The sequence below is a fragment of the Hypanus sabinus genome, chromosome 8 (assembly GCF_030144855.1).
Source record: "Hypanus sabinus isolate sHypSab1 chromosome 8, sHypSab1.hap1, whole genome shotgun sequence".
Classification (NCBI taxonomy): Eukaryota; Metazoa; Chordata; class Chondrichthyes; order Myliobatiformes; family Dasyatidae; genus Hypanus; species Hypanus sabinus.
This window is the reverse complement of record NC_082713.1, coordinates 136,194,433-136,208,515: the sequence shown is the minus strand read 5'-3', so window position 1 is coordinate 136,208,515 and position 14,083 is coordinate 136,194,433. Positions and strand designations below refer to the sequence as shown.

Below are 14,083 nucleotides of genomic sequence, written 5' to 3'. Positions count from 1 at the left end.
ATGCTATAATTAATTATCCTGTTCGCAATTGGGAGGAAGTATTTGGCTAAGATTCACATTCAGAATGATCATTTTAAGGTTGCTGCCAAAGGCAATTATGGATGTCAGATGAAGACAGAATCAAGGCCAGTTATAAAAATGCACAATGAAACATTTCTCAATCTCACTGTTTAGATTTACAGTTTGTACAAGAACTTTGTTGAAGTTAAATCCCATGAAGCATATTCAAACAGTGAACAGAATTGATCCTTTTAAGGTGAATGAAGGCAAGTTTAGGGACATGTCAAAGGAAAGTTTGTTTTTACTTAGTATGTGGTGAGGCCTGCAACTCACTGCCAGTGGTGGTGTTGGAGGCAGATAAAATAGGGGCACTTAAGAGACTTTTTGATTGACATTTGGATGTATGAAAAATGGAGGGTTTTGGGCTATATAGGAAGGAGAAAAGGTTAGACTGATCATAGAGTAGATTTATGCAGGTTGGCACAATATTTTGGGCCAAAGGGTCTAAGCTGTCTTGACTTTGTAGAGAAGGTACATAATCTTTAATCTGTTTTGCAGAAATAATGATTATTCTCAATTCTGGATTCAAACTCTAAATCAGGGTTTGGAAACATTAGTTTCTCTGCAAATAACAACTCAAGGTTCAGAATATATTTTGAACGACCATGTCTTCACAGATCCAACCATTCACCCTCAAGAATACGTGCACAGCAGCCTGATGGTTACCAAGTGAAATGGTTAATCCTAATGTCATATTCTGCCCTCCTTCCACTGCCTTGACCTCACCAGTTCTAAATAACGATGATCAACAAAACCATCGTTTGTCATTGTAACCCATCAGGACCAATTACTGATGATATTCAAAATGAGGAGGGAAAAAACCAAATCTGGCAAAAATGTTTAGCATCAGGTAATGTATTTGTGCATTGTGCAAGGTAAAATAAAAGAAGTGATGGAGAGAAAGCTTAAGGGATGTTGAGAAGCAGGTGTTAAGGGATTAAAGGATTAAGTCAATGGTCAGGGTTATTCAAACACTCGTTTAATCATGGACACATCTACAGGGCAATTTACATCTTGGTTAAGAAAGGTATCTTCCTTTGAATTATGATTAAAGGGTTGGTGGTTTGATATGTGAAATGCAGCGATCCCTCAACAATATCCTGAAAACATGGTATTGGTTTATTTCTCTCAGCCAAAGTCACAAGTGGTCAGAGATACTGCACACATAACTGGCCTACATCTGCTACTTATTTCGACATCCATGTCTCTGCATATAATGTGGAAAATAATCAAAGTGATTACCAGGCAATAATTTAATCAAATGGCTCAAACATCACAAGAGCAAAATTCTCAAGGCTTGCAACTCAAAACATAACACAGAAATTACTCCACGGATTTGAAATCATTGATGTCTATTGCAATGATGCAATAATATAAATGCGGTGCAGCTAAAGGATTATTTTGATTTTGAGTTGGTTCTTGGCCAGGCAATGATTGTTAGTTCCAGTTATTTATTTATTATTTGGAGATACAGCATGGAACAGACCCTTTTGGCCCAATGAGTCACACTGCCCAGCAACCCACTGATTTTACCATAGACTAATCACAGGACAATTTACAATGACCAATTAACATACTAATCGATATGTCTTTGGACTGTGGGAAGAAACCGGAGTACCCAGAGGAAACCCATGGGAAGGTTGTACAAACTTCTTACAGAGGATGCCAGAATTGAACTCTGAACTCCGACACCATAAGCTATAGTAGCATTGCAGTAACTGTGAGGCTACCGTGGCGTGGCTGTTATATATTCTTGTCATATTCAACAGTGTACACATCATCATTTAGTAAATCTGCCACTAATTCACTTGCTGGGTGGGATTCTACATACCGTAAGCATACATCTGACTTTAGAAGGATGAGGGTGAATCTTATTGAAACCTTTTGCATGTTGAAAGGCCTAGACAGAGTAGATGTGGAAAAGATGTTTCCCATGGTGGGGGAAATCTAGGACAAGAGGGCACAGCCTCAGGATAGAGGGGTGTCTACTTAAAACACAGATGCAGAGAAATTTCTTTAGCCAGAAGGTGGAGAATTTGTTACCACAGGCAGCTGTGGGGGCCAGCTCATTGGGTGTATTTAAAGCAGAGCTTGACAGGCTCTTGACCGGACGTGGCATCAAAGGCTATGGGGAGAAGGCCAGGGGGTAGAACTAAGAAGGGGGAGAAAGGATCAACCACGATTGAATGGTGTTGCAGACTCAATGCGTCAAGTGAACTAAATCTGCTCTTATGGCCTTTACCTTGGCTGAAATGCTGGAGATAAGAAGGACATCATTTGATATTTCATATTTGTGCACCAAAAAAGTGTTTCATTCCAGTTAAGCATTTGAAGAAAATCATATCTTAGAAATATACAAAAAAAATTTATTTAGAGAAGTAGGCACCTCCACAACAGACCCTATGGATCAGATTCTCACTGGATCAATCAGTGAAAACCACTTGGGAAACGAACACGAAACCAGAATGCTGCGCCATCTGAAGTTGTTATCAAAGGCAAAATACACCATCAGGAAAACAGAGATAGCAAGAACAGTTCATGAAAATGTCATCTAACTCCTATAGAACTGATTGTTCTGTACTTAAGACTTGCACTTGCTCAGAAAGTGAAAGGACTTCTGCCCTGATGGAAGACTGCACTGTTCCTGAGTGACTGCGTATTTTGCTGTAGGCTGATATTTTGTAAATGCCTTAAATTTTCACTGGCGAAAGAGTCATGTCCAAGGGATATAGCTATAGATAAGGAGCTGATTATTTAGGAATGAGGAGCAGAGAAATTTCTTCTCTCAGAGGGTAGTTTCTGTCTGGAATTCTCTGCCTTGGAAGGCAGGAGAGGATACGTTATTCAATGATCTCAAGTGGAGATAGATAAATACTTCAAGGATTGAGGAATTGTGGGTTATGCTGAAAAGGACAGAAGAGAAAGGTGAGTGGAAGCCAGTTATGATTAGTTACAATCACATTGAATGGTGGGGAAGTTCTTGAGTGGTCTGCTGGCCTATTCCTGCTCATATTTTTATTAATTTTTGTCATATTTATATTAGCCAAATGGTGCCTGGATGATTAAAATCAGATTTACATGCACCTGCTTCACTCCTGGTCCATTCATTCCACATATCCCATATCAGTGATGCTAAAGTGCAGTCAAGACTCCCTGCTCTCCACTAAGCTGGATTGTTGTTCATCCACTTCACCAAAACTCCCAACTGATATTCTTTGACAATGGCAATGAAAAAGACTTCAATGCAAATGTACACAACCTTTTGATATTCCTTGTCATAACTGCTTCACGAAAATTAAAAATAAGGCAATTTCTATTTCACTTGATTCTTATGTGTTAGGGTAAATTCACTTTAAAAGGTAGATAGAATTATTTACTTTGTTGGGAGAGTCCAGAATAGGGGAGCTTCACCTTAAAATTGGAGCAAGGCCATTAATGTTACCGTTAGGAATGCTGCTGCACAGTTAAGTGGAAACGAGGAACCCTTCCTAAAAATCTGCTGCGGATAGGACACCTGAAAAGTTCAGTTAAGTCTGAAAGACAATTATTGTTCTATTATCAAATGTTCTTCACTAATCAATGAGCAAATCTGACACAAAAGATCTGTTGAGAAAATACAAAGAATTTTGTAACTTATTGTAAAGGGTGAGTAGTGGTGAGAAAATGGTGTCTATTGTTGGGGAAAAAGTATTTTTAATTATCTTGATGGGAAGTACATATGTCCTATATTTACAAACAAATTATTTTTGTAATTTTCCTAATACATTTTTCTTCAAGTGAATGGTATGAGACGCTTCATAGCCTGCAAATGTATCCAAAGTGGACATACAGAATGAAGATAGAGACCAGCTGTGGTCAAAAGGAAGAAAAGGGGCTGAGTGGTTAACTTTTGTCCCTATTTTTATATGGCTTGCACACTGTGTTCGCACAAACTTCAATCCGCACAAATTGTCACCATGCAAATGAAACTGATTGACTTCAAATGAAGTAGCTATCCCTAATGTGGTGTAGGAGTGATTAATTATTAATACCAAATATACTAGAAATATGGAGAAAATAAAAACCAAAATTGCTGAAGGACCACAGCAAGTCAGGCAGCATATATGGAGGGAAATGGACAATCAGTGTTTTGGGTTGATATCTTTCATCTGGATGGGGAACATGGATTGTCTAGTAAGTTTAACAACCTAAAGTCTTCACTGTGACTATCATCAGAATTAGGTTTATCCAAATATGGGAAGATCATCCCTGGTCTGCATATTTCTTTCTTTCACCCTCTACAGATATGTTATTGACATGGTGATAATTTTGTTGTTTGTTTGTCACAGAAAAGGGATTTGGATAGATAGTAAAATCATCCTACCATAATACAGAAATTGGTGAGTTTTCTGCAACCCTACAGCAGAGTCAAAATAAAATCTCTTCAACTAGATTTTGATATTCTTTTGCTTGTAAATGACCCCAGGCAATGTTTTCATATAACCACTTGATGCACTCGTATCAAGTTCCCGTTTCCATTATTTTAATAGAAGCATTTATTTTCAATGCATATGTCCAAATAATAGACCAAGGAATTTGATACCACTACATTAAGTGCTCAGACGATTATGTTGTTCATGGTGATTTCCAGATCATATTGTTTAAATCTGCAAGGTGGAGCGAGGCTGATGGAACCACCTTCACCCTAGATGATGAACTTTGGTTGATTGGGGTGCATCAGAATCTAATATAGTGTAATTCTTCTTCATATCAGAAGAATGGTCTTATATTGATCATTACAATCATTATTTTGAAATTGCAGGCTACTTCATGGACATTTCTCTTCAAAATTACAACTACGGTGTTGATAAACATTGATGCTAATCATTTCCTAATGATGATCAGCTCACATTAAAGGGTGTTTTGTCAATGAACTTTTGCTTACAAATTCACTGATCCCAACACAACTGAGAAACAGATCAGCAAGCAAGCTATGATTGTGCAGGTACTGTTTTACATTCTAAAAATGTAAAATTTTAAATGTAGCCCTCTGTAACATTTTAAAAGGTTTGAGTCAATTTACCTATACATGGGAAATGGCTACAGGCAAAGAACACACATGGGTTCTATTCTGGAACAGGGATTTGTGAACTAATTAGAGCATTAAGTTTTTACCCTCATATTTAATTAGCTCTTTGTCCCTCATGTCAGTATTCAGTCTTTGTGTTGACAAACATATTAAGAGTTTGCCCAACTTTAGTAGGCTTATACACCAATGTTCATTGTGAAAACAATGGAAACCTAAATCTCCTAAAATGAACTGAAACCTATTCAGAAGGGGATCAGCAAAATACAAATGCTAACCACACAGATCCAGATTTGCGTAAGGAAATATGAAGCAATCAATTTCCTTGCAAAGACAGCGTGCAAAGAAGACAAAAGACACATACCAAACATATGCACACACATTCAGAATCATGTTCTTCATGGTGAAAGAAGGATACTTGATAGTCCTACCTGGCAGACACTACAGATATCGTGTGACAGCAGGTGATTGGCAGCCTCGACTATATAGATACCAAGTGAACTTTGGTAAGTTAACCCTGTCACTCAATATAACATTTGGATCTAATCATTTCAACATCTTGATTTGTGAATTCATTAAGAATTGCCCCTTTAATGTTTCCAGCCTCTGTGGTACTTTGGTTTTGAATCTCTTTAATGTTGTTGGGTTTAGAGTCTGGTCTACAGAACTCAAGCCAGCAAACCAGTGAACAGGCCGTCAAGTTGTTTCAAACTATTGCATTATGCATGCTGCTGGCTGTGAGAGATAGCATCTTCTAATTGCAAGCCATCCACAGTTTTGATTAGTTATCAACTGTACAGGAAGTGTTTGCAACAACTAAATTCCTCCTTGCAATTATATCAAACATCTGTACAGAAAGGCATCGAGCCAAAATAATGATTCTTCCAGCTCACAGATTACCTACTTCTTAAATACCGTGAAATTACTGATCTTTTCATTCCACCCTGTTCTCTTCACCTCAACAAAAATTCTTCACCACTCTAATGCAATATTTTCAGAGCAAATTTTGAACATCAGCCAAATGAGTTGAAAACTTTTGGCTCAATTTTATTCAATTAAAAATAAAATGTGAACAAAAAAACAGAATTTGTTTTCAAAACTGTTGGAAAGGTATAGTGAGAAGTAATTTGTTAGGCTGGTTGGGGCTTGTGTTTGAACTGGAAGCAACATGCAAAGTCAGCACTGCATATGTAGATCAGTCCAAAGAGGGCACACTCATCATTTTCAGTCTTTTATGCATCAATATGTACAACTTCATAATGTACTTTTTCTTGCAGACTGTCTCAATATAGATACACTACATGTGGTTGGCACTATTAATTGGCCATTAGCAAAACTGTCATGTTTCTCTGCATCAGATATGCAGTGTGTAAAACAGTAACATCACTTATCAAACACAATTCCCTGTGCAGTTCATCTATCTAGATACATTTTCTGTGTTCTCTTTCCATTTGTAGTCTTTAAAGTCTTATTCACTTTCTCCTTTAAATATATTCTTTGAATACTCCTGGTTCACATTCTTCATCGGTCATCTTTAAATTTTCACTGTTATTGGTTTTTGTTTGAATTATGTTCCTAATTTGATTGTCTCAAGTGACCTCTCCTGTGCTCTGAAGAGCAACCTTGGCTGATATCCAGGTAATTGGTAGCAGGCACAGGGTCAGATAGGAGCTCCTGCCATCACACTTCGGCCACTAGTTGCAAGATGTACTGTGCCCTTCTGACTACGGAATACAGCAGGATAAACTGGAATTAGAGGGAATACAACGACATAGATTGGGAATTAGATATCATACAGAAAGCAGAGAGTAGAAAGCACGGATTGTGCTCGGCTTGGCAGGTTGTGAAAAGCAGGGTACTGCAGGTGGGATGTATTGCTTTTTCAGAAGTCATTTGATATGCTCCCGCACACAAGGTTGGTCAACAAGGTTAGAGCACAAGGAATTTTACTGCCATGGAATGCGAACTGAAAGTCAGATCAAAAGGGAAGAGTGTGGATAAATAGAATGTTCTCAGGTTTGCAGAGGGGTTGGTGCTTGGGCCTCAGCTTTTCACAATCTAGATCAATGATCTGGCTGAGATGACAGATAATTATATTTCCAGGTTTTCTGTGTTCATTACAGTGGATTGTGAGTATATAAAGAGGCTTCTAGGAAATATGCATAAGCTGATTAACTGGGCAAGAACATCGTAGATGAACATGATTTGGATTGAGTCCTTATCCACATTGGTGTGCACAAAAGAGCTAAGTATTAATGAAATGGTGAGACATTGGATGGCACTGATGTTCAGAAGGACCTAGGTGTGCTTGTGCCCAAGTGGTTGAAAGCCAACATACAGATATAGCAAGCAGGAAGGACAGTAAATGGTACATTAAACTTCATTATGGCAGGATTTGAATACAGGAGTAAGGAACTCTTATTGCAATTGTATGGTGACTTGTTGAGACAACACCTGGTACATTTCATTCAGTTTTGGCTAACTGCTTAAGAGCTTGCCATTGAAAGAGTGCTGCAAACATTCACTAGAGTGATTTCAAGCATGGTGAGTCTGCCATTTGAGGTGAGGTCTCATTAAATAATACATGTAAAATGCTTAAAGGGCTTGGAAGCTAGATTGAAGATGTTTCCTCTGGCTGAGAAATCAAGCACTTAGGACATGGTCTCACATTATGGGGGCAGGCTGGTTTGGACTGAGTGAAGAGTAGTTTCTTTACTTGGAAGGTTGTGGATATTTGGTGTTTTCAAGTCCAGTGGGCTGTGAGTGCTCATTGTGTTCATGCGAAATTTAGATTGATATATTTTTGCAAATTAAGGGAATCAAGGAAAGTAGGATAGTGCAGGAAAATTATGTTTAGATAGATCAGATATGATCTTAATGAACAGCAGAGAAGGATCAAAGGTGTAAAGCTAATGATTCATATGTTGTTTTGTACAATTTTGCTAAAAAATTCAAATAAGTTTATGAACCAGTGAAATTAACTAATGAACTAGTAAAATTAACTAATGAGTTAAGCTGATGACTGTTGTAGAGTTGGAAAACAGAAGGGAAATAAGACATATAATGCTCTAACTGTTGATTTAAACTGGTCTTGGATTGAGGTCCCTGAATATTGATCTAAAACAATACTTTGCTGCTAATCACCCATCTCCCTTGATTTGGGCTTGATATCTAAGAAAGAGTGTGCTGGCACTGAAGAGCGTCATGGGAGGTTTATGAGAATAATCCCAAGATTGAAAGGGTTAATGTATCAGCAGTGTTTGGCGGCTCTAGTCCTGTACTTACTGGAACTTAGAAGAATGAGGTTGGATCTTATTGAAATCTACCAAATATTGAAAGACAGAGTGGACCTGGACAGGATAGTTCCAATAGCAGGTGAGGGCACAACCTCAGGATAGAAGGATATCTCTTTAGAACAGAGATGAGAAGCAATTTCTTTAGCCAGAGGGTGGTGAATCTGTTGAAATCATTGCCACAGATGGCTGTGGAGGCCAAGCCATTGGGTGTATTTGGAGCAGAGCTTGACAGGTTCTTGATTAGTGAGAGAGTCACAGGTTATAGGAGTGAGGGGGGAATGGCAGGCAAATAGGTTTGAGAGGAAAAATAAATCAGCCATGATTGAATGGCAGAGCAGACTCAAAGAGCCAAATGGCCTAATTCTGTTTCAATGTCCATGCCTTTCACCTGAACCTCATTGTTGCTTCACATAGCTTACTCAACTGGAACAGGAAAAAGTATGCTTTCATCTGTTCAGAAATTACTGTGTATCAAAGTAAGGGCAGTCATTTGTTCTTTCTTCTACTCAGCCACAACAAAACTAATCACAATCGGAATATCCACTAGATTAAAGACATTCTACATATAAAAAAAACACTTGCTGCTAGCTTTTCAACTGTGAAGTCAGTGGCTACCAGAATCAACTCAAGAAGGAGGGTGAGGGAATAGGAAAATTGACCTGTGTGGCTCCTGCAGTTTCCTCATTTCCCAAGGCATTCAGAGACTTTGATGGATTAGCATTTTATTTGCTTATAAAGTACAGTGGATTCCAGTTAATTGGGCTGTCAGTTAATTGGGGCAGCCACTTATTTGAGACAAATCTAAGAGAACAAATAACAAATTGAGAAAATAGCTGGATTCTGTTCATTTATTTGGGACACTGTGGCACATAATTGGGACAAGAGACTGTAGCTGACACTTTCTAGCTCATGTCACACATTGTGTGGCCATTAGATACTGCACTATGCATAGAGTGAAGTTTTTAATTAGCATCTGTTGTGTGTGTTTGTATTCAAAAAGCAGTGATTTTTGTCGCTGATAGTTACGAGTAGCAAGTAGTAAGACAATTTAAAACTCACTGTTTTGCTCATTGTGGTTTCAAGAATTCAGGCTTGGAGATTCCAGGATTGGCTGGGAGTGAAAATGAAACAATTTCTCTACTTCAACAAGTTAGCAACTACAGAGAATTTGAAGTATTTGACAATCATCATGAATTTTCCAAGGACAATGAGGATTTGGAGGATGTAGTTGTTGAAAGCCTTTGAAGGAAATCCATTATCTGCATCAGGTGTCTGCACTGATTTTGTTCATTTACAGTCAATCAAATGCACAGGACAGTGTACACAGGATTAATTCCTCCATTGTTAACTATTAGGATCTAATATACAGTTTTGTGGTTCTGGGGGAGTTTTGGTAGTGCTCTAATTTGTTCTGTATTTCATTTAAATACACAGATAAATAGTAGTTTATCTTTTTTTATATCTTTTTAATTATTTCCTTAAAACTTCGGCTAATTGGGGCAATCGCTTAATTGGGCCAAAATGTGTTGGTTCCATTATGTGGCAAATGATCGGAATCCACTGTAAATACATTTTGTAGGGCAAGGAGTTTCTCCTTGTATTCTGCAAAAGATTATAGCTTGCTGTCACCCTCTTGCACATCACTGCCCCCCAACTCCTGTATCTGTTTCCCCATAGCAGGTCTTAAATGTTGACAGGATCTTTATCCCAACAGACCAATAAGCTGCTTCTATGACCCTGTTTGGCAGCTGCAGCTTACTGAAAAAATGAGCTCTGATGCTGAGAGAGCTTTGAGCTTCACGTACATCATCAGCAAACCAATTTTTTTTGTCAATTTCAGAATAAGAAAAAAAGAATCCCCTTATTGGTAACACACTCTGAAAAAGATCAATATTTTATCATGGCTTATTACTTTTTGCTAAACTAAGTGTCACTGATGAAAAAAAATGGAGCATTTGAATCTAGTTTAAACAATTCTAAGGTGTCATTTTGCGATGACACATAGGGTAGATATGTCAAGTAAATACCTGCATAGTGGAAATCAGTTTTGTCCTTCAATGTGTACTTTCCACATTAATATCAATAACTGGATAATGAAGCATTGCAATTCAGTAATAAAATGGAGAACAGTTTCATTTCCTTTGCTTCTACTCCCAGTAGCATTTACATGCACAGAATCTTCAATAAACAATAAGTAATCCTCCATTTACATGCAATGCACAGGAGCTGGAGTACTATCTAAAACATAATAGCTTGCTTCATACCTGCAACCAACCATGCACACGAGACACAACAGCAAGAGTACACAAAATGCAAAGTTCACAAGCAAGAAGCTACCCAATTCTACAGAATACACACGTGGAATCATATAAAGAAGCCATCCAAGATGAGGGAGAGAAACTAGGCATTTGCGGAAGATTAAGAGGCAGACTTGGGACTTTTGGTAGGCTCACGCTAACAAGATTATTGGTGAGGTTCCTGTGGGAGAAAGGACAACATCAGAGAAATCATATTGTAAGAATTAAGTAAAAATGACGTTCATTTAATGCTATTAAATGGATGTTCCCTGGCTCAAGAAACCAGCTAGCTGCTTCTTTGTGATAAAGTGACTCACAATAATTAATTTTTTTTTGAATTTATATTTTGGTTAGAATATTTGAAAAAGAAAAGTCAATTATCAGAAGACATCACCATATAAGAGAGGGGAAAGCTCTTATCATAACGTTTAAGTTACTATAGTACCTCCTAGTTAAGACAAATGGTGTAGTATAAATTATGAAATTGCATACTAGAGCTGACGATTAGCAATCTGAAAGCTGCAAAACTGCTAGCCACGCTAAAGATCACCATGATCTACAAGATTGTTTAAAGTCCAATGAGTTTACTAATGTCCCTAGGAGAGGAACACTAATAGTCTATCTTATAAATGAGGTAACAAAATAATTATGAACTTGGTGGGTTTTGATCCCTTTTAGTAAAAACGTACACTTGCATTGAGGGATTGCAGTGAAGATCTAGCAGACTAGCTCCCAGAATGGTAGGTTTACTATTTGAGAAGAGATTAAGTAGAATGGGCTGATATTGTCTGGTGTTTAGAAAGATAAGAGATGATGTTACTAAAACTCATTAAGCTCAGTAAAATTCTCAAGGAGTCTGACAGGCTGGATGCAGGGAAGATGCATCCCTGGCTGGAACCAGGGGGATAGGTTTGAAATAAGGTGGAAGCTGCGTAGAATGGAAATGGAAAGAAATGCCTGCACACAAGGTGTGTGTGTGTGTGTGTGTGTGTGTGTGTGTGTGTGTGAGAGAGAGAGACTCCACCTTGACCTCTGAAATGCCTTAGCTTGTTTCAAAAACAGCAATATTAAAACACATAGAGGGAAAGTGGGCCAAGGCAAAATAGCGATAATCTCACCTGTGACATCCTCAACCCACAAAAGGATAAGAAAGAAAACTTAAAGCTGATAAAACAAATAAGGCTGACAAGTGTTAATATAAGGTAGTCCATAAACTTAAATTAATTCAGAGTACATGCTGATGATCCCTTTTGAAAAATACATATTTTTAAATTAATTGACTGGATGGGGAAGTTACATTTAAGGCCAGCATTTATTGCTTGTTCCTAAATTTTAACTGAGGAGTCAACCATATTGCTGCCTTTGGAGTCATGTACAGGCCAGATCAGGTGACAATGGCAAACTGCTTTCGCAGAAGGGCTTTGGTAATCAGACTGGATTTTAGAAAAATCTGTACATTTCATGGACACTGATTTAATTGTTAAATATTTCAGATTTAGTTTGATTATTAGAATTTAAACATTTCAGCTACCATGTTATGTGCTATATGGGCCTGGTACATGGATGGTAACTCTATTTTTGATAAAGATTTAATTCTTTTCTCTCTGAGCTGTGCCCTGGAGTGTTTGGCATCAATTTGAAGACACAAGCAATGTTTAAATGCCATCCCAAAATTAGCATTTTAGTCAACACAGTATATTTTCAGTGATTAAATTATCAATTAAGATTGGAAACTTGCAAACTACAGCTGACTTGAACTCAGAATTTTAGCAATTGGCAAGAATTATACCAATTGAGGCAAATTCTGACTGGATTTAAAATACTTACATTTCACCCTTTGGTAATTGGTTGTGCCAAACATAATTGGAAAAATCAACTCAATGGATTCAATGAGGTTTTGCTGTTGAATCTGCTTGTTGTAAGTTTCATATTAAATGTCATCCTGTTTCTTCCACATAGGTATCAATTTACTTTAAATGAATGTGTTAAGTACTACACATTGCACTTTCAAAGCAACATAGTTCTAATGTATATTCAGGAAAGCACAGCAACATATAGAGGTAATATATTTGCCTGCCAACATTTCGGTATATTACATTGACCCATGAGCTATTAATTATAATCCTGACAAAGAAGCAGTATCTAACCCTCCCCCCGCCCCCATTTATTCCTGTTATAATCTATTTGCATTTCATATAATGTACAAGAAATGAAACAGTACTATGGAAATTATGAACTTTAAAGTTAAAAAGGCAGCATATTCTACAAAAAAATTCTGATAGCTACCTTTTCAATTATTTGATTTAGATTGTTAAAATGAAGTTACTAGCTGCCTCACTGTGTGAACTGCTCCACTAAACAATTTGGTTTTACAAGGGGATGTTTTACATAAATATAGGACAACATTAATCTGTGGCAATATCATTGGAGAGACAATTGGGGACCTTGATATTTTATAATTAATACATAATGAAACAATATTCAAAAATTATGAAATTACACTTAACAGTCTTTAAAATGGTACTTATAAAACTACAAGGAAATGTTAGCAATTCTATATTCTGGCTTTGTTATCTTTTCTGTCTTAATACTGAAGAACAGAATTTAAAACATAAAATGATGCATTTAAGCAGTAATTGCAATTCCAGTCACTTGTGTTCTTATCGTTTTTGAAAACTCATCATTGGATCATTTGGGATTCCTCTAACAAAAATCCCCACGTAATGCACATATCCTACCTGCAAACTCGTAATGATGATGATTACAGACCCAGCTTTTAACCTGGCACAACATACGAACTTTTAATCTTAAATCTAGTTTTGAACCCACATTAAAGGAAGGAAAATTGAGTAGAAACACCTCCTGGGGACTTACTTCACAGGTTGCCATGTTTCTTGTTCAAAGCTTTTATGAATGGATTGAGCAATTGCTGACTCCATCAGGTCAATGTAACGAATCACCAAAGGAACAAATAATTCTTGCAAATGCTTGTGGTATTTCCCATTGCATAAATGAGCTTTGGAAAAAAACATTTAATTAATTACATTGCTGATTTAATAAAGATACAGACACAATTATTCATTCCAGGGTGCAATGGAAAATAAAGATTTTAAATAAACGCAATTGCAGAAGCAGCATATTTCTACTGGCAATCATAAGGAAAATATGGCAGCCTAATTATACTTGGAATGGAAATGTGAAAACTGCTGGAGTTGAAATATTTTTGAGACAAACAAGTGCAATTGATGCCATTATTGTGCCAATAGTTAATATAAACTGAGCTCAAAATCCAATGATTTTTTGTGAGAGTTCTGCAATGGTGCTACTTCAATAGAGCAGAAAATTCACAACAGATTACTTTTGTT

At 37.2% G+C, this 14,083-nt stretch overlaps 1 protein-coding gene across 9 annotated transcripts in view; it reads right to left on the bottom strand.

Moving 5' to 3' along the window:
- The window catches only part of cadps2 (Ca++-dependent secretion activator 2), a 676,394-nt gene that overhangs the window by 90,904 nt on the left and 571,407 nt on the right, over positions 1–14,083 (bottom strand). For 6 of the 9 annotated variants that reach the window (XM_059977930.1, XM_059977932.1, XM_059977934.1 and 3 more), the window contains 2 exons: positions 13,593–13,734; positions 10,780–10,899 (listed from right to left, as the gene is read on the bottom strand). In XM_059977930.1, coding sequence (XP_059833913.1) covers positions 10,780–10,899; positions 13,593–13,734 — 262 coding nt within the window. The remainder of the gene's footprint in view (positions 1–10,779; positions 10,900–13,592; positions 13,735–14,083) is intronic. The other 3 variants (XM_059977937.1, XM_059977931.1, XM_059977938.1) reach the window with 1 other exon arrangement.